Source organism: Lemur catta, chromosome 22 (genome assembly GCF_020740605.2).
Source record: "Lemur catta isolate mLemCat1 chromosome 22, mLemCat1.pri, whole genome shotgun sequence".
NCBI classification, from domain to species: Eukaryota; Metazoa; Chordata; class Mammalia; order Primates; family Lemuridae; genus Lemur; species Lemur catta.
In genome coordinates, this window is record NC_059149.1 from 27,346,842 (window position 1) to 27,374,297 (window position 27,456).

The 27,456-nt window shown below is 40.4% G+C and overlaps 1 protein-coding gene across 1 annotated transcript in view; it reads right to left on the reverse strand.

Moving 5' to 3' along the window:
- The window catches only part of XKR6 (XK related 6), a 161,215-nt gene extending 138,247 nt beyond the window's left edge, over nt 1-22,968 (reverse strand). Inside the window, exon 1 of the mRNA XM_045535594.1 lies at nt 22,228-22,968. Within this exon, the coding sequence (XP_045391550.1) occupies nt 22,228-22,949 (722 nt within the window). The 5' untranslated portion in view covers nt 22,950-22,968. The remainder of the gene's footprint in view (nt 1-22,227) is intronic.
- Nucleotides 22,969-27,456: the final 4,488 nt, after the last annotated feature.

Here is a 27,456-nt window from a genome sequence, read left to right on the forward strand (position 1 = left end):
GAAGAAGTATTTTCATTTCTTTGTTTGTTTTAAGCTCCTGGCAGTTAAGGAAATCTCTTGTCAAAACACTACCAGAACACAAGCTAAGAAACAGAGACTTGCATTCAATGGTGGGATGTCATGAAAAAAAGAAAAGAAAAAGAAAAAGAAACAGAGACTTCAGTGACCATACATGACAAGGAATACAGTCCCTACAAAAACAGTTGGCAAAAGTTACTTGACAAAAAAAGATACAGATACAATCAAAAACAAAACATCCTACCTCATACCATATACAAAAATCAAAACGGATCAATGACCTAAATATAAAAGTTAAAACCATAAAATTTTCAGAAGAAAATACAGGGTTAAATCTGTATGACCTTGGATTTGACAATGTATTATTAGCTATGACTCCAAAATCATGAGCGACAAAAGAAAAATTAGATAAACTAGACTTGAGATGAAAAACTTCTATGCATCAAAAGATATTAAGAAAGTAAAAATACAACCTACAAAATGGGAGAAAAGATTTTCAAACCATATATTGATAAGGGTTTAAGTATCTGGAATATATGAAGAACTACAATTAAACAACAAAAAGGTAAACCAATTAAATAGGTAAAGGACTTGAATAGGTATTTTCCTGAAGAAGACGTACAAATAGCCAGCAGGCACATGAAAAGATGTTCAACACCATTAGTCATTATGAAATTCAAATCGAAACTACAGTGAGATACTTTGATACCTACTAGGATGACCAAAACCAGAACATAACAAGTGTTGGTGAGGATGTGGAGAAGCTAGAACACTCCCACATTGCTTGTAGGAATATAAAATGGTACAGCCAGCCACTGTAGAAAACAGTTTGGCAGTTTCTCAAAAAGTTAAAGATAGAATGACCACATGATCCAGCAATCTATACCTAAATACATATCCAAAATAATCAAAAGTAGAAATTCAAGCTGATACTTTTACACCAAAGTTTATAGCAACATCATTCACAAAAGCCAAAAGCTAGAAACAATCCAAATGTCCATCAATAAATGAATGAACAAAATGTGGTATACAGGGCTGTCTGGAAAGTATCCAGCCATGTAATATGAAAATTACACATTAGCAATGGCTGGATACTTTGCAAACAGCCCTCCTATATCTATACAATGCAATATTATTCCCTCTTTAAAAAGTGAATGAAATTCTAATATATGCTACAACATGGACGAACCTTGAAAACATGCTAAGCTAAATAAGCCAGACACAAAAAGACAAATATTATACGATTCTACTTATATGAGGGACCTAAAATAGACAAACTCACAGAGACAGAAAGTATTAATAGGACAGAGTTTACCAGAGGCTGGAGGAAGGAGGAAAGGAGAGTCAGTATCTAACGGCTACTGAGGTTCTGTTTGGGATAACAAGCAGGTACTGGAAATGCACAATGGTGAGGGCTGCGCAACGCTGTGAATGTACTTAATGCCAGTGAACTGTACACTCAGTAGTGGCTATATCACTTCTCAGCCTTTTGGCTAAGATCAAGTGTAAAAATGGCTAAAATGGTAAATTTTATGCTATGTGTACTTTATCACAACAAAAATTTAAGTGATTAAAACAGTATATTTTAGATTAATATATTTTACAATAAATTTTTTAACATAAAAAAGGGGGAGAGAGAGAAAACAGTCTTTGTGATCTCACAGATACATGTAACAAAATTTCTCTTGTAGATGCTTAAAAATGGAAGTCTGCAACTTCCAGTGGATGTGATGTTAGATCTGAGCAGAACAAGCTCCTGGTTATTAATGTCTTGTACCGAACAAAGAATAAATTACAGCACTAAACTGATGCTCTTTGCAGCTCCTCAAAGAAGTTAAACACAGCATTATCACAGGACCTAGCAAGTCCACCCCTAGGTATATACTCAACAAAAATTACAACACAGGTCCACACAAAACCCCATACGTGAGTTCTAGCAGTCTTGCGCATAATAGTCAAATAGTGGAAACAATCTAATGTCCCTCAATTGCTAAAAGCATAAACACAAACAGACTAAGACTCTGCACCAAGGCATGTACTTGGTCATCTTTGGAGGGTTTTTCTTCCCAATTTTAGATTTGCACAAGTACCCTTTATCAACGATAGCTTCTCGGGAAAGACACTTGATTATTACAGTGGCATTTACCTCCCTGCTCTGAGTGCTTTCCACACACCCATACCTGCCCCCAAATAAAATAAGTCTGGTTTCCTGTTGCTGAGGATGGTAATGTACAAAGCAGGGTAGCTCTTTTTCTTTTCGTTTTTTGAACCACACAGAAAGCTTACAGATAAATCAATTTTAAATTGCAAAGCTTTTGTTTTCCTTCACTCCAAGGCTGTCTCCAGATATGTGTGCCTACTCAGCAGGAGCAAAAGCCAGAAAGCATGCAGACCTAAGAAAGACACCAAAAATAAAACACTACAGAAAATTCACGAGGAAAACATTTACTTTAACAAAGCAAATCCAAAATGGGGATTCCGCAAGCAGGCTGGCAACAGTGACGCTGTTTCAAGCTATATATTTAATCAATTATATAAAATCTCTCATCTGGTATTTAAGTCATTAACATTTATAATTTCCATCTATCTGATTTTTGGACCAAAAGGTATGATTTAAAAACATAACAGCCTCCACAGAACGGAGTTGTGTTTCTAAAAGATGGCACAGCGTTGTAAGAGCATGATTCTGGAGCCAGACTGGCTAAACTGGAATCTCTCACTAAGATGTAGGACGCTGGACAGGTTGCTAACTTGTCTCTGTGCTTCAGTTTCCACACCTGTAAAATGAGACTAACAGTACTTACCTCTCGGGGTTGCTGGGAAGATTCAGTAGGTGTAATATATACATAAAGCACTCAATGCCCTGCACACAGGAGACCCTCCGCTTAAGGTGGTAGTTGTTATTTCAACTACAGGACAATGAGCCTTCCACAAGCGCCCAGCCCCGTAATGTCACTGCTGCCTCAAAAGAACTATTGTGTGATTCCTATGACATACCCAAAAGTCATTCCTAGAATAAAGTTGTCTGCTCGTACGTAACTTGGATAGCTAGTTATTTGATGGGACATAGGAAATAAATGAGGGAAGAACATGCCACCTTACTACTAATAGAGTTACCCTCAAGTGCTTTGGGGTGTTTTATTTTACATATACCAGTGTTTTTTGTCTGACTTGTTGACATCGCATATTTCTTTTGTTCAAAAATGCTAAGTTTCAACAAACACTGAAAAACATTTGCTTTAAACATTAAAACCACCACTGACCAGGTACATACCTATTGATTTCTATTAATCCTGTGTTCCATGCAGCTCACTTGTCGAGGCTCTGATGGAACAAAATGACTCCCACTGTCGATTATCCCCTCTCGGTGGACAAAAAAGAAGAGGGGACCTCAAATAGCATTAGGAACAAACATGGAGATTCCAAACCCTTCTCAAAGAGTAAGCCACTCACTCCTCTCTCTTCCAGATGGCAAGCGACACTCCAACAAAACCCACATATTTAAAACAAGTGTAGAGATATTTATTGTACATCCCTTCCCAAAGCAGCTGCTCAAGAGAATGTTCTCATGCAGCAATAAGGAAATCAAAGTGTATGTCCAACTAATGAAATCTTTTACAAGCAGAGCACCACACAGACTCCAACACTGGTAGCTGCCAGCTGCTGCCTAAATACTATTTTCCAATATCTTCTGAAGGCTAGTAGTTACTCAAATAGATTTTTAAAAGAAAATGAATATAAAATATTGTAATTATTAGAAGATTATTATAATTAGACATTCTGTTCTTCCTTTGATGCAAGGAACAAAGTGGCTGTAACTGTTGCAAAGACACAAAGCGCCTTTCTTTGCTGCTCATGAACCACTAGGAAGTTACTGATTTGGAGCGTGAGACCCTGCCCTTCCCGCTCTTCCGATTCCAGCTCTCACTGAAGTCTGTGAGCAAGTACTACAGCTCTCATCATCTCACTCCACAATACTCCGGGGAGCCACAGAGAACGGACAACCAAAGGAGATTTCTGCCTTCTCAAATGCCCAAACCCACCTCTAGATAGGAGAATATTTAATCAACGTTCCAAAATAAGTTAGAATCATTAGGTTCCCCTTCCTCTTTATAAGACAGGTAAGTGAAAATTTACAAAAATACGGGGGGGGGGGGGGGGGGGACAGAAAAACTGCAAAATCTACTCCTCTGATCCCTCTGTTCTGAGTTTTCAAAAAAAAAAAATTCTGATTATCTACTTGAAGATAGTTTTTTCACTTTGAAAGCAACATATGATTTTTAAACCCTGTACACTATGCCTTCTTCTCCTAGCAGGTCAATGATACCTCAACATAATCATCATACCTTCCAAAATACACTGTTCAGCAGTCTATCAACAGTGCCCATGGTGCTAATCAGCACTTTCAAGATCCATTTTTTTAACTGTACAAACAGCATAACACAAGTACAAGAATACAGGTTTGGAACTTTATCCTTCTCAAAAGAGAGAGAGACACTGATTTGCACTTAAAGCCTGACAAATTAATATTAATTTCTGACCCCTAAGAATGAGATCAATTGCACTATACACTACTGTGTGAATCTAACATGAAAGATCTTATAAAACTTATTCTACAAGGTTCCCTGCTTGTGTACTGAATGTTTCCAAACTGACATTATCACCACTGCCCTACACTTAGCATCTTCAAAACACCTTTACAAATTATCCAATTTCAAAAAACTGAAAAATCTCACAATTGAAATAAACCTGGGAAATTATTTAATCCAATTGACCAACATATGCCTAAATCGTTTGTTTTGATCCTTGTAACCATTTAAGATTAGTAAAATGGGTAGTATCATTTCCAGCCTACAGAATCAGAAACCAAGGATTGGCTAAGTGGCTTCTCATATAATAAATGATAAATGAAGATCTGTTACGTTCACTATGTGAAGAATAAAATCCCCTGAAAGAAACTTAAGCATGATATCGGTACTTGGAAGGGGGCAGGGGGGAAATAGTTTCAAATATACTGGTAAACTGGTGGTTTTACCAAAATATCCTTTTATTTATGAAATAAATGTATATACATTTTCTAATTTTTTTCTGTTTTTAATTATTATGGGTACTAACAGTTTTATATATTTATAGAGTACATGTGATGTTTTGATACAGGCATACAATGTGAATTAATCAAATCAGGATAACTGGGGTATCCATCACCTCAGGCATTTAACATTTCTTTGTGTTAGGAACATTCCAATTCCACTCTTTCAGTTATTTTAAAGTATACCCTAAACTTATTTTTAATTATAGTCACTTTGTTGTGCTATCAAATATTGTCCATTCTATCTAACTATATTTTTGCACCCATTAACCACCCCCACTTTATTCCCCTTCCCCGAGCTTTCCCAGCCTCTGGTAACCATCATTCTACTCTCTGTCTCCATGAGAGCAATAGTTTTTAATATTTAGCCCTCAATATGAGTGAGAACATCAGAGATTTGTCTTTCTGTTTTTGGCTTCTTCCACTTAACATAATGTTCTCCAGTTCCATCCATGTTGTTGCAAATGGCAGGGTTCCGTTCTTTTTCATGGCTATATAATATTCCCTTGTGTGTATGTCCACAATTCCGCTGATGACACTTACACTGATTCTGTATCTCGGGTACTGTGAATAGTGCTGCAGTAAACAAGGCAGAGCAGGTATCTTTTCCACATACTGAATTCCTATCCTTGGGATACATGCACAGCAGTGGGATTGCTGGGTCATATGGCAGCTCTAATTTTAGTTTTTTGAGGAACCTCCATACTCTTCTCCACAGTGGCTGCACTAACTTACATTCCCACCCACAGTGTACAAGGGTTCCCCTCTCTTCATATCCTCACCAGCATTCGTCACTGCCTGCCTTTTTGATAAAAGCCATTTTAACTGGGGTGAGATGGTATTTCATTGTATTAATAGTTTTAATTTGCGTTCCTCTGATGACTAATGATGTTGAGCACTTTTTCATATACCTGTTGGCCATCTGTATCTCTTCTTTTGAAAAATGTCTATTCAGATCCTTTGCCCATTTTTTAATCAAATTATTGTATTTTTTTCCTGTTGAGTTCTTGGAGCTCCTTATATATTCCAAGTATTAATCCCTCGTCAGACGGGTAGTTTGCAAATATTTTCTCCTATTCTGTTGGTGGTCTCTTCATTGGTTGATTGTTTCCTTTGCTGTGCTACTTTTTTAAAAATTATGTCAAGCCAAATCTTACGTCAAGTTCTTTCGCTAAATGCTAAGATACTGCCCCCCAGCACTTCCCGCCCCCCAAGCCCAAGCTGGCGAGACAGACGAGGCCGGCCCACAGCCACACTGCGTATCACAACGCTTCGGCTCCACACCCGCCGGGACGCCTAAGACCCACCAGCAAGTAGCACATCTCTATAAAACTGGATTATCTTTCTCAAAGAAAACCCCCCACAAAGCCACTAAATCAGAGCAAGAGACCTCCTCTGGCCATCTTCCTGGGGGCTATTTTTAGGTAGTTGGAAGCTGGGCAAAGTCTGGCACCCTGGCAGCAAGATGTTCCTGCTGGCAGAGCGACAGAGTCCAGCTGCGCGCTGACAGCCACTTTCAGATGGCCCACGCCAAGAGAGGACGCAGGGGACGAGAGGGCATCCCACACAGACGGAACACACATGCCACGCCAAGGGGACACCAACCTCATCCCATCTCAACCTTGGGACCACACTGCCAGGAAGGCAGAGTTCCCATTCTAAAGACAGGAAGACTGAGGATCTGAGAACTTAGTAATTAGTTCCAAGGCCTGAGCCTGTGGCACCATGGAAACTGAGAAAACACGCTATCTGCAGGTTACACTGATGGCAAATGAAGGTCTGTGGGATTTCCACTTGTCACAGCACGCAGTTAGCGTAACGCAGCTACGAAGACGCTCCTGCCCATCCCATAGAGAAGCCATAGATTTACCTGTTTCATTTGTAACCTGCGTTCCAGCATATTCTCACAGACACCTAATTCCCTTACTTGAAGGGCTACCTATACCCAAACATTAAAAAAACTGCCTTCGTTTTTTAGTCATACTGACGTCGACTACAAAAAAGTTTCAAAACCCATCATGCTAAAAGAGCATGGGTGTGATGGGTTGAATCGCCTCTCCCAAAAACATGCGTGAAGTTCCAACCCACGCCAGCTCCCACCTCGAATGTGACCTAATAAGGTCACTGCAAATGTATTAAGTTAAGGTCATAATGGAATAGGCTTTGCCCTTCATCCAATGTGACTGGTTTCCTTATAAGAAAAGGAAAATTTAGATGCAGATACAGAGGAAAAATGCCACTTACAACAGAGGCAGATATTGAAGCCACAGAGTTGCAGGCCAAGGAACACCAAGGACTGACCGTCACCATCCGAAGCTAGGAGGGGGCATGGAAGGACCCCACCCAGGGGGAGCAGGGCCCTGCTCACACTTGATTTCGGACTTCCAGCCTCCAGGCTGAGAGAGAATACATTCTCTTCTGTTTCAAACCACGCGGTTTGTGGTACTTTCTCATGGCAGCCCCAGGAAATTAATACAATGGGCTAATGGCCCACCAGCCGAGGCCCTCTCCCAGATGCAAAGCCTGAACTCCGAGGACCTTGCCAGCTGCAACCACACGGGAGGGATCCCACGCGGGTTGGTAACAGAAAGCAGAGCGCAGGGCCCCAGTGGCAGGCAGGAGCCAGGCCTCCCAACCCCCAGGCAGGGCGGCCAGAAACGTCCTACAGAGAGCGGGTTTATCCTCATGAACTCTGCTAAGGGCAAAGCAGACCACAAATACGTATTCTGGGCAAACTAATGACTTCACGTGCTCAACAAGGAATCAGTCTACTCTAGTATAATCTTTTGAAAGTTTATCAGCTCTGGGATGGACCTGCAGCAACCTCAAGGATTAATAATATTATGAAACTTTGAAAATTACAAATGGGCCCCAAAACATAAAGTATTAAAAATGGATTATCTCATTAAATAGTCTGTCTTACTTGTGACTTCAGGCAGTCATCAGTTATGAAAGAGTACAACCAGATTTCTATCCAAAAAGGAACTTTTTTGTACATACGTATCAAGGCTGAAAAACAAAGCATACAAAATACCCTAACCATGGAGAAATAAATTTTAAAAAAAACCACAACAAATTTTTAAGCCCAAACATTTGAGAGGTTAAAAAAATAAAGGGGATGGGGGAAAGCTTGAATCAAACAGAAAACTTCCAGCTTTATTGTACAGCAATTTTGGCTCCATACAGGACTTACAAAAGCAGAATGACAAAGCACTTAAAGACAGTCGCTAAAGTAGCAAGTGAACTCTTCTTCTGGTCTAACTATTCTTCATTTCCTGATGGGTTTTGCCTCTGTCTGAGCCCGAAGGAGTCCAGCTGTCCAAAAAGAATAAGCATCCAGCTAGAGAAGACCCATTCTAAGGTGGACAACTGTCACGCAAGTTAGCAGATGCCTCTTTCAAAAAAGCAAGTCACTGGTTATTAACTGATAAGTTAATCCTTTCGGTGTAAGAGTCTGGGGTATGAACAAAGAGGAACCAGTGAAGGTCTCTGACCTGACAGCGCCAAGTTCAGATCACTGAGACGCGTCCATGTCTGGAGTGGCTGTGAACGGGCTGGCTGCTGTCTGTCTTCAGTGAGGGATGGGAGAGGGGGGCTGCACAGTGAAACCGCCGACACTCAGTGTTTCCATCAACCACAGGATGGTCAACTTTTCAGTCAAAAGCTTACATATGATAATATTTCATAATAAAATTTCTTTCTTACAAGTTCACATGAACATTTTTAGATTTCATTTGTTTTAGATAATGTTTTGGGTTTTAGACAATTTCAAATGACATGCTTGGCTAATTTGATTCTTGAACATGGGCAATCTTTTTATACAAGCATATATCAACCCGTAAATAGATTACAAAGTGACTACAGTTTTCCCCCATTTCACTTACGAGAACAAGTATTTAATAGGCACATATTTATAATTTCTTTAGCATTGTTACATCTTTCTTCTTTTTATGACCAGTAAAGTTCAGTAGTGAGAAGGGGGTAAGAGTAGAACAAGCAGTCCCATCTGTAACTGGGAACAATCAACAGAGGTAACTCACTGCCTTCAGATCAGCCAACACCTACATCTTTATTTCCATAATGGCTGTATCATTCTACATTCCCACCAACAGTGCACAAGGCTTCCGATTCCTCCACATACTCAGCAACACTTGTTATTTTCTGGTTTTCTGAGAGCAGCCATCCTAATGGATGTGACATGCTGTTTGGTGGATTTTTTTAAAAAAATTATTATTTAAGGTTACAATGTGCTAATGAGAATTAACTACAATGTGAAGTTAACCAATTTGTTTATTTGGTCCATAGAAGAGGTCCTAAGACCTGTGTTGATTAATATTACTACAAGTCCACTAAGATTTTTGGAAAGTCCACTCAAGTAGGCGTATGAATTGAAAAGTCCCATGAATGAGGTTTTAACACAGTGTAAGGATTATAATATTAGCAGGAGTATTAAGTTTGAGAAGCAATGTACGTAACAGCATTTGTTTAGAGCAAGCTCAATGTGGCTTTATACAATGCTAACAAGTCTCGACTGTTTGTAGTCTACGCAATAATGTCCCCTGGCTACAAGAGATGATTCCAGAGTGAGGGAAAGACTAAGCCAGCACCAGATAATATAAGCAAATATAATAAAACGTGTTAAAACTACATTAAGATCAGCTAGACAAAAAAATTATCTCATACATAGTGTATATTTGACCTATACCACCATACAGAGTCTGTTAAAGGTTTCAGTGTATAGTTTTTATTCTAATTATAATTTGCAGTTTAATCTCTCAAGCACCATACTCTGAAGATAATAATTACTTATCACCCACACAGGTCACAGATTTGGGCTTTGTAAGAAGGAACAAGAATCCTCATCTAGACCTCTGGTACAGTCTCAACTGGCGGTGATATTATGTAAAGGAACTTTAATTATTAAATAGCCTCTAAATAAATATGTACATTTATTATTTCTGTTATTAGTAAACCTTATTTTTAAAAGCCAATTAAGAATGCCAGAAAATACATTCGGAATTAACAGACCAAGTATTTTAAAACAGCAGACTGTTAAAAACTTCAAAACTAGAATGGTAGATCTCTATTTTTATAATATTTTATGGATTTCTATAAAAACTTATAAAACATACATGTTTTGATAAAAACATATTAGGTTTGGTTTTACATTTAAGTCATGTTTAGATATTTAACACCTTTGTAAACAATTTTTCAATCATTTTAACCCCAGGGGTTATAAACACAAAAACCAAATAGAATCTAGTATGTTTTAGTATACAGCAGGAACTTGAATAACGTCATTTCATCCAGTATCATTTTGTTCACCATCACTTAGTTATAAAGTTGATGAGAAAAAAGAAAAAAAAAATCAATTCCTGGCTGGGGCCACTCTCCGTGTGCAGTCTGCACGGTCTCCCCATGTCTGCGTGGGTTTTCTCCAGGTACCCTGGTTTCCCTCCATGTCCCAAAGATGTGCATGTGCGGTTCACTGGTGTGTCTACACGGTCCCAGTCTGAGTGTGTGGGGGCGTATGTGAGAGCCCTAGCATGGAGCGATGTCCTGTTTTTTATATATATATATATATATATATAAAACATATAAATACACATACACTTGCCTACACAGTAATACCAAAGCGCAGGCTCCCTCTCCGATGCTGTAAAGCTGCTGCCCAGGCTGGGACTGTATTTCACAGCCGCCCTGGGTCTAGGCATAGTCCACGGCTAGTTCTTCACTGACAATGGCATGTTAGCAGAAGTGATGTGTGTCACTTCAAGCCAGGGCTTTTAAGAAGCCCTGGTCTCTCCCTTCCCTCTGGCTGAATGCTGAGGCTGGTGAGTCCCGAAAGGATGTCACAGCAACCATGAGCCACGACGACTCACAGCAAACAATACATTTCTATTGTGTTAAGCTACTGACATTTTTGTTATTACAGTTATTGAGGAAACAAACTGTAAAATAATCACTAACATACATGTTGTAGATTTGCTGCCTTTCACATTTCACCAACTTCTACTTAATTTGGAAGTTCTCCCCATCATCCTTCAAAAGAGAGAAAATCCTATGAAAACAGATTGTTTATATTACAGAAAGCCGTCTGTTTATTCTACCCATCAGTCTTTTCCTTGACAACTGGCTACTGTTGCTCTTTTTTCTGTTTACTGTATCCTTAGATGAATTTCAATTTCAAACATCACTATAACCACATTTCAAATGAGCCAAAATTTAAAAACCATTCCTGTTCCATATATGTTGTTCAAATGCAGATGCAACATTGAGACACTATCGCATTCCATCCAATGACTAGGTAACAGCAGCAGAATTTAAAAGTGGATTAATATAGCCCCTCTTCGGTTCTTTATTGTACATAAGGACCAACAAGGCATAAGAAGAGTAATAAATTTCACTTAACCTTGAAGCACTGTAGGATGTCTCCCAAACTAGAACTTCCCAAAGCAATGGAACCTTGACATTTTCAAGAGCTGCATCTTGACACCATCACTGATTCAAAAACATGTCAGTTATACAATACATGCTTCTGTAACATGGATTCCTTCACACATGACTGGCAAAATGGGAGTGACAACAGTAAAACGAAGTAGTGTTGGTTCATGAGTAATTCTTCCCAGTATATTAATGTTCTGAAGCTATCAAGGACAAGATTTTTCATAAATAATGAGAAACACTCAGCAAAGAAAAAAAAAAGACAACTTAAAGAAAAATGCTGAAAATCTTATCAAAGTACCTTCCTTTTGTCTAATTAATGATTAGCTGATTTAGCTGCTTCAATATCTGCTGTGCTTTCCACGTGAAGGCTACCCCTGAAGCAGAGCTTTAATTCTGGTGAACTTGGCCTCCAGTAAAAGCTGACATCTATAAGAACCTACATATCCCAGGATAAAACAAGGCCTGCAATCCGGGTATGATGCCGAGTGCAAATGTCAGTGTAAAGTTAAACCTGCAAGTATTTTCACTTGAATTGTCATTGTTTTTGCTAGTGCTCTAGTTACAAAGTTCCATAGTTTTAAGTAGTCTGGCTTTAATTCTATTTTCTTCCACAGCCCTGTTATTTTTAGTGTGTGATTTTGCAGAATGAGAGGTTTTTCAGGAACGTGTGTATCACATTACAGTAGATATGAGTCTATCACTATTGAAATAGTGAGTTGCAAATGCCAAGCAATAAGCAAAATGACACACTCCAACCTCATGGAGCCCCATTCAAAATCCTGGAACCCGCCCGACAAAAATCATCCTATTTAACCAGAAAGGCTTAAGAGGTACACGTCAACTCTTTCCCAGATTACTACATCTCAAAAACTACCTAAAAATGATTATGTAGTCCCTATCAAATAGTGGAAACCCCAAATACGGTTCACAAACACTACAGACATATTCTAATTCTCTATTTTTCTAAATATATAATGTAATTGCTTTTAACTCAGCTTCGTTTTGACAACTTTTGTTTAATCTGCAAACTGAGTAATGAGTCCTTTACTGTAGTTTCTCTTTTCTTCCATCCAAAGGAATACCCTCACCTACTAGGTCCAACCAAACCATTTGAGGTTGCTTAAGTTTTGAACATATAATTTCTTTATTGGAAGGCATATTTTCTTTCAGAGCCAGTTTTCATGAAAACTACCTTAGAGAAGGCAAAATGGCAGCATTTTAAGTATACGGTAGAAGGCTATTTATAAGCACTTAGTTGACTACTCAAAAGCTGCATTCCAAAGCTGCATTCCTTATGCCCAAACAAAAGTACAGGGCTGGAGTTTTGCTCATTTTGATCCAGCACCACAAGTCAGCAGAGCATCCAACCTCCCCTGCCCTTGGCATGCCCACACCCCCACCCGGGTCCCATCTCTCTGCCAACCACAGTGTCCCATGGGATTTCTGACCCTGACTTCCCTGTTACAAGGGTTCTCAAATTTTCTCGCCACTGCCACAGGACACTCCTAGACGGAGCTCGGAGGCACAGCATTCGGTGTGTGGATCGCAGGTGTGCCTGCTGAACCGTGGCACTAGCACCTTGCCAGCCACAAACACTGCACAACGCCCCCTCCTCCCCTCCCCTTGCTCTTCTGCCCATGAATCTATCAAGCAAAATGTATTTGTCATTTTTCTTCTCTGCTCTCTTTATTCCTGTCTCTAATGACACTCATTTAATATCTATTAGGTTACTTCTCCCCTTTCATTCACCACTTTCTTTTTAGGAACCTTTTCCTTGGCACTGATTTCAACAAATACAACATTTCTGAAAATATGAGACAGAAAATTCACTCTGGATTGAGTATCAGTTTTCCAAGCACAATAAAATGCCCCTAACCTGGCAATTCTGAGCACCAATGGTGATCATTCATGTTCATGATAATGACCTTGAAGTACTTCAAATTTCCAAAGGAAGCTTCTGAATCCAAGGAATATTCAATTATATGTCATAATTTTAATGTTAAACATCTTTACAGTATTCTAAATCTCAGGCATAGTATATGGCAACAGCGTTTGATTAATATACACTTTCACCAACCTATCCCAGTTAAAAGTAAGGTCCAATCAGATTGTTTAAATACTGGTTTTCCATTAAAATCACCTGCGGAGCTTCTTTTATCCATTCCATCCCTCTGAATCTACAATGCCTAGTGCTTAAGTTTACCAATCACTCCCAAGCGATTCCAGCACACGCTCCTTCTCTTGAAGAACTACTTCTTTAGATACTGGTAGGAATCAGCCCACACCAGTGCTTTTCATTCACCTGGGCACTGCTTGGGGAACTTTCACAAAGCGTGGGCTTTTAAACTATATGCATTCTTGAAGCCCATCCTGACCTCCTGGATCATAATCTCTTACGGTGGAACCCAAATATCTGACTCCCCAGGGGATTCCAATGCACAGCAAAAGCTTGGAAACACCTGCTCTATAACCTTAAGGCTGGAACTGCTGTTCTTAGTGTTTCCAACAGGTCAACAGAGAACCAACACACGGGCGCAGCATTTAGATGGAGCCTGCAGGGCACTTTCACACCTACATATTCCACTCTGTAATGCGGATCGCAGGGTTGGCAGGTGCATCTACCATGAGAAAGACAATGGGGTGAAGTACTGAAAATAATGTCCTAAGACACAGATCCAGTGGGATTACTCAGCCTTTTGAATCACATTCGCAGTCACAATGAACAAGTTACAAACCTACCCTAATCTCCGTGGAGTTTAATACATTAAAGAGAAATCAGAGGTCTCAAAGAACCTCAGCTCGTACCCCAAGAGGCCCCAGGGGTTCAAAATATCATTCCTCCATTTTCAATTAACCACAACAGCAAAGTCCCAAAATAAAGTAATTCTGTTTGCCCACAGCTCAGTCATCGGGGCTCACAAGCAGCGAGAAGCATTCCTGACGTAGACAACGGGGCCTATTTTGCCACCAGTAAGATCTGGCTTCAAAACTTTCCTCCACCAGCTGCCAGTTATATAGGTTGCTCACCCACTCTAAACCCAATTCTTCATCTGCAAAATGGGCACAAAACATTTGTGAAAGTTAAATGAGATAATATATGTAAAAGCAGAACTTTCAATGTAGTTTCCTTTCCTTCTCAGTAATTTCTCTACGCCTCTCCCACTCTCCTTTAATTGTAGTCACACATTCTAACGTATTATCAATAATAGTGCTCACCTCAGTTTATTGCAAGCATCACATATCTGTCCTCTCCTAACACTACCCTAGGAACTAGAGGACCTTGAGGGACACTGTATTTATCTTTGTTCCTCTATAACATGAAACTTAAACTCATTAACTGTTTACCAACAACCCACTCAAAATCCACCAGTACCTAGATTCATACTAACTTCTCAGGACAGATTTTTTTTTTTTTTTAACTCCTCGGGTCCTAGATCCAGCAAAGCAGTGGCTATTAAGCCTTAGAGATGGTTATAATTACTAGACAGCTTGTTTAAAATACAAATCGGCATGTTTTAAGCTAATTTAAAATAATGCAATATACCAAGATCTACCCACACTAGACATGTAGAAAAGAAAATCTAATGTTGAATTCTATGTAGAACACTACATTAATGTCATTGTAGCAATAGGCACTGAATCCTCCAAGCAAATTCCATCTTTCTTAAAAATTCAATTTGAGCCACAAAAGAAGCTATACTTTAATCTAAGGGGGGAAAAATTCACTTCCCAGAAATATTTCCTAAAGAAAGCTCACAACTGACATGGAAGCTAATATTTAAAAAAAAAATTACACTAACTTTTTAAAGTTAAAGACCACATATGAAACAATAAGTCACAGTAGGTAATTCTGAGTTTCCTCCCCCAAAAAGAAATTAATTTTGGTAAACAATTCAGAAAAACCTCCAAAATATATGGCTTAAATAGATATATGCATTGCTTAGCCTAACTAACAGTAAAAATTTAAAACATAAGAGTACCAAAAAAAAAAAAAAAGACCACTTTAAAATACAGTTTCATTTATAGCTAAAATTGCAAATTCACAAGCTTAGCTGATAAGACCAGCATAACAAGTTTCTTGGAAAGTTTAATCTGCTATAAATTTTAACATTAACTAGTGAGAGACATAAAATGCCCATACAGATAGCAAAGTCATTAAAAATAATGAAAATTTGTTTAATACTAAGTGAAAATAACACGTGCTAGGACTCAGAACTCCCTACTTCAAATCAGCTCCTGGGAAACACATACATTTGTTTTAAAAATATTTTAACTGAGCAAACCAAAGTCTGAAATTCCTTCTTTAAAACTGTTTTCAGCGGGGCGCAGTGGCACAGACCTGTAGCCCCAGCTACTAGGAAGGCTGAGGTGGGAGGATCACTTGAGCCTAAGAGTTCAAGAACAGCCTGGGCAATCTAGTGACACCCTATCTCTAAAAAAAAGCAAAACAAAACAAAACTAACATCTACAGCATCATGGACTTTTTAAAATTGAAAGGACATTAAAGATCAATTTAACTCCTCATTTGATAAATATAATATGAGGAAACTGAGGCGAGCAATTGTTTGTAACTTGCAGAATGACAACCTTGATGTCTTAACTTCAATGTTCATTCCCTTTATTCCATGCTATGTCCTGTGCTTTTTTTTTTTTAATAATATCTCCAATAAGTTGTAAACAGTGAATTGTCTTTAGGCAATTAGTCAAAAGTCACTGAACTTTTTAAATGAGACTATATTTTCATGATTTTTTAAAAAAAATTAAGTCAGAGCCAAATAAATGCAGAATTTCTGACTATTAATAGAAGAAACTAGAGAAACAGATCATGGGGAGTTAACTAAAGTTTTAAGCACAAACTTACTTGCAGAGAGCACATTGCAAAGCAAACCATCCCATAGCAAAAATGGCAACATTTGAGACACAGTTTATTTCTTTTTGCATCCCACAGAATCTTCCCAACATTCCAGAATTTACCCATTACATAAGCTTTACTGACTGACCTTATGGATTAAGTCTGCAAAATCAAACCAAATGATGTTGAAGACAGAAATAACTACCTGTGACTTCTGACACATGCCTGCTAGATTTCAGGAATACTAGACTTCTATAATTTTGATGCTTTGTTTCCGGGTTATTCTGAAAATACTATGTTTCATCACTAGTTGCAATTTTACTCCAAAGCATGCCATTTTTTCATCCTTCCCTTGAAAATTCATCATAAATGTCAAGTTTTTGCTGTTACTATTCACCCAAAAAAAAACAAGAAATATTCTTCAGAAATGTTCTCTTCACATTCATGTTCCTAGAGGAAGTATCTCTGTCTAAATTTAACCCTCCTACCCTCACAGCCAGCCACCCATTTCTAGAATTTTGGGGTGGGAAGAGGAAGAAGGGGATAAACCAGAGGAGGCAATGGTAAGGTGGTTAAATCTGCCCCCTTTTTCCTTGCTGGTACCAAAGGGTCTTGCCCACTGCAAGATTATAAAAAATAATCACCCTACATTTTCTTCTAATGTTTTTACAGTTTAACATTTTATGTTTACATCTTTAATTTTTTAAGAACTTTTGTTTATATAAGGTAGAGATCTACTTGTTTCAATTGGGTAGTCAACTGCCCCAGTATCATTTGTTAAATAATTCTTTTTCCCTTCACTGATTAGAAATGCCACCTATACTATGTACTAAATTCTCACAAACATGTCTATTTATTTCTAGATTCTTTCTTCCCCTTCACTACCTATTCACTTACTTCTTTTGCCAGTGGCACAATGGTCTACTTATCAACACGTTATGGCACATCCACTTTCTGACAGAGTAAGTCTCAACAGTTTTCTTTTTCAAAGTTATTTTAACTATACTTTTCTCTGATCAATTTCACTCACGTTCTCCCTCAAAAAATCCCACTGAAGCCGGGCAGTGGCTCATGCCTATAGTCCCAACTACTCGGGAGGCTGAGGCAAGACGATCGCTCGAGCCCAAGAGTTGGAGGCTACAGTGAGCTATGACTGACCCCTGCACTGTAGCCTGGGCAAAAGAGTGACACCCTGTCTCAAAAAAAAGGAAAAAACAAAATCATTGAGTTTCTTTTTAACCAGAATTCCATTAAGTTTATGAATAAAATGGAAGAAAAACACTATTTTTATAACATTAAGATTCTGACCCTGTAATAAGTAGACATAATAACTTCCTACACACATACACAAATACATGCATATAATCTTCTAGTGTGCCTATGGCGTACCCTGGGCCCACACAAATGAGTTTCCTTATTTGTAAGGTAATATTTCCATTCTTAAGTCACAAAATCTTAGAACTAGAGGGACATTACAGATCACTTAGTCCAACACCATTTGTAATCCCAGTTACGTTTCCTCAAGCCTACTTAATAGAATAATTTCAAAAATAAACCAAATTATACCTTTTACATGCAACATAATAAAAGTATTATTTGTATCCCATAAAAGGCAAAGAAGCAGGCTACATTTATTGAAGACTGCTTTGAATTTGAGAAGACTTTTATAATGAGCTTCATACTTGGGCTCAAAGAAATAGAAAACAGAGTACCATGAGTGCATATCCTTGAGACAGCCCAAGTACTTTTACACATTCATGTTTCCAAGGTAAAGTCGTTTTGTTACGGTGCTGTTCAGGGACCAAACTTCATGGTATCAGCTCATTCCTTTCTCAACTGTTCGCCATATTTATTAAGAACACAAATCCAATATCCATCTCCAAATGGTATAAGCCTTGAAACTCAATTCCAAAGCGTTTATCAAGCCTGGCTAACCATATGATCACCTGTGGAGCTTCTAAAACTATGACTGCTCAGGTCCCACCCTAGGAATCTTCCTCGGCAGGCCCAACCGTGCCCAGGCATTTTATTTTTTTAAAAGCTGCAGTATATTCTATTCTCAGCCAGAATTAAGAACCACTATTCTAAAATATTCAACATAAAAACATAATATACTAGGTATCCCAAATATAGGGGCAAAGGCGGAGGCTAATTATGTAGAGAACTATGAATCTGTATTATACCAAAGTCTCAAAATGGGGACTTAAGAAGCTTTAGAAGGTTTCAGATTGATGGTGCCATTATGAAATGTGAAATGCCTTTTTCTTTTTTCTCCCTGAAGGCAACCATCTAGTCCACCCCATCCCACAAGATAAAGGACAGTTGATCCTCACCTTAAACATGGCAAATACTATAAGGAATTCAAGTAAATTCCTTTTTTACTCTAAAATAGAAGGGTGCACACACATCAAAATAATTAAAAGAGAGTAATGATTTGGCTGTGACATCATGACATCCGATGAACTGTTAGTCAAAGAACTGTTGATGTTCTGAAGAGGACAACACACTGAGCACCCTCTAAACAATACACGGAAGGAAAAAACTTCCATACAACAATGCAATATGCAAACTAATTCATGCTGTTCCAAACATCAAACCCTCCAAGAACATGATCTCACTTTCTATTAACATTATACTAAAGTGAAGCCTGATGTGAGTCATATTCCTGGCATGAGTGACTCATGCCTGTTATCCCTGGAAAAAGCAGCCGAAACAGAGCAAATAATACTATATAATAAGATACATGTTTAGTAATTAGTGAGGGTAATGCATGCATTAAACAGACCTTAATAACACACTAGTGCTCTGCAAAAGCAGGCTCATGATACCAAATCATTCTACAGACAACCACTCTTCCATGCTCCAATTTCAGCCCAGCCAAAAATATTTCCTTAAATTCTGTAAAGTCATTTGGTGAAAGATGTCAGGTAGTTGTCATCTTGACAGGAATGGCAACATGCAAAGAAGCGCACCACCTTAACGTCAGGGGACCCCAATTATCTTACAAAGGCATTGTACTTTGTCCAAGCAAGAGTCAAACAAGTTTACACTAAAAAAAAAAAAAGAAAGAAAGAAAGAAAAAACAAAGGCATGTGAAGAGACAGGCATTCATGTCCTAATGGAATCAGTTTTGACAATGTACAACTTCACTGACATTTTTTCTTAGAAATGCAACCCAAAACAAGCGATAGAATTCCTAGACCTTAATCTTTGTCATGTGACCACATGAAATAGCAAAGTTTAAACAGCAAATATGATTAAGGAAACTATAACCCCAAAAGATGTGCAGTAAAAACAAAGATGATGTATGTTTATACACAGTGACAAGCAATTGTTTGCCAAGAGATTAAAACAAGAAAAGAATAAAAACCTTTCTCTAAAGCTTTTACATATGAATGATTTCAATGCAAGCAACATGCCTAGCAGGTATTGAGAGCAGACCTTGCTCCAGAAGTATTTCAACCAAAACCAGCCTACTGGAAACAAATAAATAAAATCATTCCTCAGGAAATATTGGTTTTGAAGTAGAGCTATGTTAGAAGAAATAACCTAGCTGAATTAGCATGTCTTTTAATACCTTAACTTTATGAAATATTTAGAAATATATCCTAATCTTGAAAAAAGACTTAAAAAGTTAGACATAAATCACAGGTACCTTTTAAAAATACATATATCTCACTGCAGACCTTGAAAGTTAAATGGAGACGAGAAAAAAATACATATACTCTCTTACATAAACTACAAAAGCTAAATTTACACTTAAAATGTACTTTTTACTTTCTCCCAAAATCTGGCCTTCTACTTTGCCCAAATACAATTAAGGTTTAGTGAATGGCGGGGAAATTTATTCTGCCTAAAAAGATTGTGAACCTGAACTTCAATTTCATTATGTCCCAAACGCTTACTACTAATAAATGTCTATGACAGATTCCATTAGAAACAATTCTCTCAGGAATTTTAACCTGACACCAACGTTTTTACTGCCCACACTCAGAAGTTTAACACAGGGAGATAGGTGACTTGGGCTTGTTCAAGCAGAAGCCTAGTTATTAAATACATGCTGTTAAATTCTACTAGTATTTCAAAACCACTCTCTTCCCCACACTTTTGTTCCTCTCCCCCTTCAGTCTTTGCATCTTACCAGCCAGAAACTGAAAAAAAAGGTTTCCCCAGTATCAAACACACTACCTTTGATTCAGTATGGATTTGGGCGTTTAGGGGTGCTTTTGCATTTAGACTTCAAACTCAAACCATATTTCAAAATTTTATTGGACCCCAAGTTATGCTCACAGCAGCTAAAAGTTAATCAATCAGTGCTTCTTCTATTTTATTCTCTCCTTTCTTATAAACTTATCAGCAGGAAATAAAAAATCTGCAGACAAATGCAGCTGGGGAAAAGGTTCTTGGCTCAACCTAGGAACACCAGTAAACAACTCTGGGAGAACCAGCAACATCAAGAACTACCCTCACCTCCCCTACCCTGAATTTGCATGCCAATTCTGTAGGACAAACTTCTTGCATTCACTCTCCAGATTTCATTTAATTCAATCCCATACTTTCTGAAATGTGTTTACTAAAATAAATTCTGAACAGACATCTGCACAAACCACTCAAAAGATAATGAACTTTATTCCAGCTAACCTGAGTCTACCTTGGTTACCTGAAATACTGAGTGCCTGAAGCCTCCTCCCAGGCATAGGAGTCAGGGCAGTCAAGGCAAAATGTCTTCTCACAGAAGCAATGTACTTAAGAGCTTGTCCCTGTGTAATTTATCTCCAGCAAGGTTTTTTTTTTCTTTTGCAAATGCTCTCACTTACAACTCACTGCTTCCAGAATACACTCAAGCTAATTTAAGTTGGAAGGCACAGATTTACCAAGGTTTTAGTGGGATCATTTCCTTAGTTTAGCCAGTTAAGTCAGTTTAAGGCTCCTGGCAACAAGAGCACCTGCAAGTGGTTTTTGAGGGAGTCACCTGGCACACGGGAAATCTACAAAAGGGGAAAGGGCCGCAAAGCCTCGCTTGGGTCTGTGGAAACATAAATCACTTACACGCTGGCCTGGCTACCAAAAACACTGTCCTCCCCGAATAGGTGTCCAGGTGGCTAATTGGTTTTCTGGTGGTGAGAGTTACCACCAAACGCTTGCACCCATCACATATTGTCCAGTTTTTACCTGTCACTAAGGAGAGGGCACGTCTACTCCAGCAAAAAAAGTCATTTTTCCTTCAAGGAGGGCAGCGATCTGGAGTCATTCGCAGGGGCTGGGATTGCAGGAAGGGGGGAGGGGGCGTGGAATAAAGGAGTGCTTAGAGGAGAGGCAGCGAGGGTTTTTCAACAGGGCCCCACACAGGCCACTGCAGAGGGAAAACGGGGGAAGAGGGGAGGATGTCTCACCGGGGGACAAAACCGAGTGCAAACCGGCTGGAGGGAGGAAGGTCCCCCCCAGGACGCGAGCTGGGGTGCAGATACAAGGCGCTAGCGGCTGGTTACCTTGGGATATAGGGGAAAGGGACAACAGGGATACGGAGGTCTGCAGAGGAGGAGGGGGGGAGGATGAGGCAGGGTCTCCGCTGAGTGCGAACCAGGGATGGAGAGAGGCAAACAGCAGGACTCGGGCCTCCCCGGGCCAAAAGGCGTGGCCAGGGAGCCAGATCAAGCGATGGTCCTTTTGAGACGCCAGGGGAAGTGCGCGGCCAACCCCTCCTTCTAGCCCCCCGGGCCGGGCCCGTCCGAGGGGCGGACCCGCGAGGCACCTGGAGGGCGCAGGGGCCCTCCGCAGGGCGGCCCGCCAGCCCCCGCCCCCACCCCCGCAGTGCTCTTACCTCCACACCTGCCCCATCTGCAGCAGGTGGATGACCGTCTGCCAGATCCACACGGAGAGGCGGCACAGGCGCTGCGCCCCCGGCGTGGCCGGGCGGCCGTAGCCGGCCCCCATCATGGGGGGGCCCCGGCTGCTGAGCCCCTCCACGGCGCCCAGCCCGCCGCCCGTGTAGTCCTGCACGAACCAGCGGAAGCTCAGGCTCTGCACCAGCAGCGACGGCACCAGCACGAAGAAGAGGGTCAGCCCGAAGAAGGTGTAGTCCCCCTTGCGGTAGTAGTCGAGGGCCAGCCACAGGTCGGTGCCCACGTCCCCGAAGAAGACCAGCAGCGCCAGCACGATCCACAGGCAGTCGAGCCACGGCCGCTCCACCTGCGGCGGCTGCGGCCGCGCGGCCGAGGGCGTCGGGGGCTGGCGGTCGGCGGCCGCGGGCGGCTGCAGCGGCTGGTCCCCCCCGTCGGCGACGGCGGCGCTGCGGCGCGGCTTCCTGCCCAGGAGGGAGCGCAGGCAGGCGGAGCGGCAGCCCCAGTAGCACGAGGAGGTGTTGCAGCAGTGGCAGATGTGCAGCGAGCTGCTCTCGCCGGGCTCGCTGCCGTCGCCGCCGCCGCCGCAGCCGCCTCCCCCGGGCTCCCCGTCCTCCTCGCCGCCGCTGCCCACCGCCTCGTCCAGGTTGTGCAGCTGGGCGAAGCCCACCCCCACGCCACCGCCATCGGATTTCGCCGCCATCTTGACTCTCTTCCCAGCTCCGGAGGTTGGGGGGGGAGGGACGGGTGGGGGGAGGAAGGCAGGGACCGGGGAGGGGGGGAAACGAATGGAGAGGAAGGGGGGCGGGGAGGAAGCGGGGGAGCAAACGAACGAGGGGGGAGTGGGCCAGGGAACCCCCTCCGCTTCCGGGTAGTTGGCGTCACTTCCGGGCGAGCCCCCCAATCGCACGGCGCCCGCAGCTCCCCAGCCCTACCCTCCCGGCCAAGATGGCCGCCCTCCTGTGCCTCAGCTGCTGGGCGGGGGGCCGGGGGGTTCTCCCCGCCAGGGCTCCCCTTCCCCTCTTCCGTTGACCCCGAAACCCATCAGGTTGACCCCTCGGCGTTTCAGAATCCTGCTGGGCCGAGTGAGGCGGTCCAAAATGATCCCTGGAGGGGGCAGTGCCAGATGTTTTGGGGTCCCCTTCCTCAGCGTCGCAGCTCACAGCTTTCCTCCTGGAGAAACGCCCCCTAACACCCTCCCGGCTGCTGGCGGAGGGGCGGGACCTTTGAGGGAAGGGGCGGAGCTAGTGCAAAGCAGGTGATTACGTGTCACTTCCGGGAGATAGGATGACCTCATTGTGTAGTTAGACAACCCCCCCTCATCTAAATGGCTGTGTCTCACCTCTTTGGCTGTTTCTTTTCTTTTTTCCTTTAAATTCCTCTCTTATTCTTTTGTTATTTTGAGGGTCTTTAAAAAGTACATGTCAGTTTGGATTCCCCCAAAATTACTGATTCTCACTTCTATTTAGACACCTCTCCTCCTCTCTTACCTCTGTTGACTCCCTGTTTTTCTTGTCACTGACAACTTTAACATCTTGTAATAAAGTTTCCAAGACTCCCATAAGAAAACTCCAGACAAAATCCAGTTAAAAATCAGCCTGGTTGTGTCTTACCTATTGGACCGAGGATTGAATGGGCATATTGTGACCTTGAGTTTCTTTTCTGCACTATCAAAATATATTTCTACGAACTTTTTTTAAGTGTACAATTTTAAAATTCCGTGACCTTAATTTGGAAAATTCAGAACTAGCCAGGGCTTAACCTGTATCAATTACTTGTGTGGGCTATGTGAATGTGTAAAGTGTGCCTTTTAGAATTGTTTTTGGTGCCAAGGATCTGTCACTAAACATGGCTTTAAATGAGTGAAAATGTTATCTATGTGCTATATCATTAAAATAGGTGCAGCATACACTACTTAAACTTAGCTAACAAATTACAAAAGTGAAGCAGCACTGAATGGATTTGAATTACAATGATCTTCCAGTGAAAGTATATTTGAAGCCAGATCAAAACTACATAAGATACAGTTATTACTGGTCAGGTGAAATGGACATTTTGAAGGTTAAAGAAAAACCCTGGATTTTCTCTCATTGACCTCCCTAGGTTTTTGAACTCATTTTTCTGATTCTGTCTACTCCCTTCAGTAAAATCTTCTAATGATGCCAATAACTGTCTTTCGAATGTTATGGGGACAAATTAGGTAATATTTGTATGGCATTGAGGTTCTATGGAAGAAAGGTATCTTTGGCAACTTCAGTAGTTACTTTCATATATATGATATTTAACACTATAGCACCTAATTAAGTTTTGGGAGTGGCAGGGTAAGATGGGGATACTACATTTTACAACACAACTTTTCATGAATATATATGCCAAGGTGAAACCTCTAAAGACTCTGGAGAAAGTACTCATATAGAGAATGTTTACCCTAGATGTAGGGCAGGGGGAGTGATTCCAAAATCCACTTTTGGAAACAAGTCACATAGCTGTATCCGTTTATTTCATGGATGAAACCATTTCTATGGTTTAAGCCTCTTACTTCCTATGGTAGTAAAACTTAAGGCCAGTAGGTAAAGATTATTTCTGCATATAGATGGAATTGTTTCTTTAATGAACATGAATGAATAACATCTTAGATGACATAAGTGTAGGGTAGGATTGCCCAGGTTTGGACCTCAGTTCTGCTAAAATAATGACTAGTATGAGCAAGATAACCTCTTCAAGCCTCAGTTTCCCCATTTATATTAATATAATGGGAATAACACCAGTGCCTCCTTTGAAAAGTTGCTGCCCAGATATAAGGTGGTAATCCATTCGAAGTTCTCAACATGATTTCCAATAGGTAGTAAGCACTAAATAAATGATAACTGCTATTCTTTTTTATTACCATTATTATTATGTTTGCATAGTACCAACATATATCTATCTAAATCCATTGAGTAGACTTGGTATCTCTAATAAAAGAAAGCATTTTGAACTACTTCTGGGAAATAGGTGCAATTAATTTGTGCTTTTAAATGTATTTTCTCTACTTAAGCTATGAGGCTATGAAATGAGATACAAAAGCAGGCACTAATGGCATATTTATGATTCCTATTTCTCTGTGTCCTGAAAGAACATAAGCTAGTAGTGAAATTAGCTAAGTAAATTACACTCACTGTATAAGGCTGACAAATGAGCTTCTGAGTCAAAAGTGTTTACTACAATTAAAGTTTCAAGTAGATATATAAGATTTGCAGACTGTCAAATGATTTCAACTTTACAGTTGTTGTTTCAACAATTTTATCCTTCTGTCTTCTTTGGAAGAGGGATAATTATAGAACCCAGAAGGTTCTAAAATTAAAATCATTTAAAATGGTAATCAACCTATCATGAAGATTCACTGAAAGGTTAACATAAACTTGGACTGTGCTATGATTGGTACTTTTTTTACCTGGAATTGTTGGGTCAATTAAGTGTTCCAAGTAAATGCAGCACTTAGCACAATGCTAAACACATAGTGGGAACTCCATAAATATTGACTAAACAAGTGAAATTTTAAATTAATTTTCCTCATAACTGAAATTTAACCTTTTAAGTGCCCCCAAAATTGTATTTTACATTTTAGTATGTAAATCTTCATAAAACTTATTTATGTGTTATAGAGATACCTCCAAACTTAGTTAAACAGGGTGGGAAAATAAACAGAAATGCATTGCCCACCGGCCAGCATGCCAGACAGACAGTTAAACTTTTCTTGACAACTTGACATGAAGTGGCCTGACTACCTAAGAGGCTCTGAATATCCATGTGCCTACCCAGGCCTACTTGGTGGTGGTGGTGGTGGTGGTGGTTTTTGATAACTATTTAAATGTCTGCTTTTTGTGGTTCAGTCAGTTACAACTTTGGCCCCGTACTTCCACTCTGATATAAATCAAGAAGCCAAACAATGAACCATGTTGGAATTGCAAGTATAGTGATATTTAATAGATCTTTAGAGCCTCTTCTATGAATAAAGTAAGAAAATTTTGACATATGGAAATTGTGAGATAAATTTTAGCTGATGAGACTTTAGGGTTTTTCTTCCCAATGCTCCACTATTTTCAGAAAGGCAAAAGGGGAAAGTTAATGCTGAATGCTATTATGTATTAAACAGTCTCCCAGTCATTTTTCCTTTTAATCTTACAACATTCCAAAAAGGTGTTAGTATCCTCTTATTTATTTATTTATTTATTTGAGACAAGTCTTACTCTATCTCTCCAGCTAGACTGCAGTGGCATCATCATAGCTCACTGCAACATCAAATTCCTAGGCTCAAGCAAACCTCCTGCCTCAGCCTCCTGAGAAGCTGAGACTACAGGCGTGCACTACTACACCCAGCTAATTTTTCTACTTTTTGTAGAGACACGTCTCACTCTTGCTAAGGCTGGTCTCAAACTCCTGGCCTCCAGCAATCTGCCTGCCTCAGCCTTCCAGAGTGCTAGGATTACAGGCCTGAGCCACCACACCTGGCCAGTAACCACATTTTAACGGTCTAGATAACAGCCTCAGTTCTGCCAAATGACTTAGCCAGAGCCACACACTCCGGAGTAGGGGGCTATAGATTAGAATGTGGGCAGGGAAAGCCTGTGCTACTCACCCTACTATTGCCCTGAGCCACTCAGCTATTGGCACCTCTAAATGAAGTCATTGTTACTGTGTTAGCCACAGGAAGGACCCCATGATAATGCTGATACACATCTAGGAAAGAGAACATTTAAATTCCAATGTGGGAATGGGCCTCAGCAAGAACATTATACAGGGGCTTCCTCATACATTTTTCACAAGATTTTTCTATTTCGAGCCCATGTAAAGTCTCAAACGGTAGGTGGATGCCATCCTCATCAGTTCTGTGCCTTGCGTCTTACTGACTTCTGTAGAAATAGGACTTCTTTGAGTACTGCAGAGTAGTCCGATAGAACCTATTATCCCTAGAAGCTACATTTCTACATCTGATGTTAAGTACTGAAGGGTTAGCAAGCACTCTCATACCTTGTTTCTGGTGCTACAAATGGCACAATCTCTATGGAAGGGAATTGGGCACTATCTATCAAAATGACAAATGCAGTTTTATATATTTCACACCCGCCCTCTGAGACAGCAGTCCCTTTTAAGGGACTTTGCAAATATGCACGTCAGAAATTACGTGTGTATCAGGTTACTGTAGCCTTGTTTATAATCTCAGAAAAAAA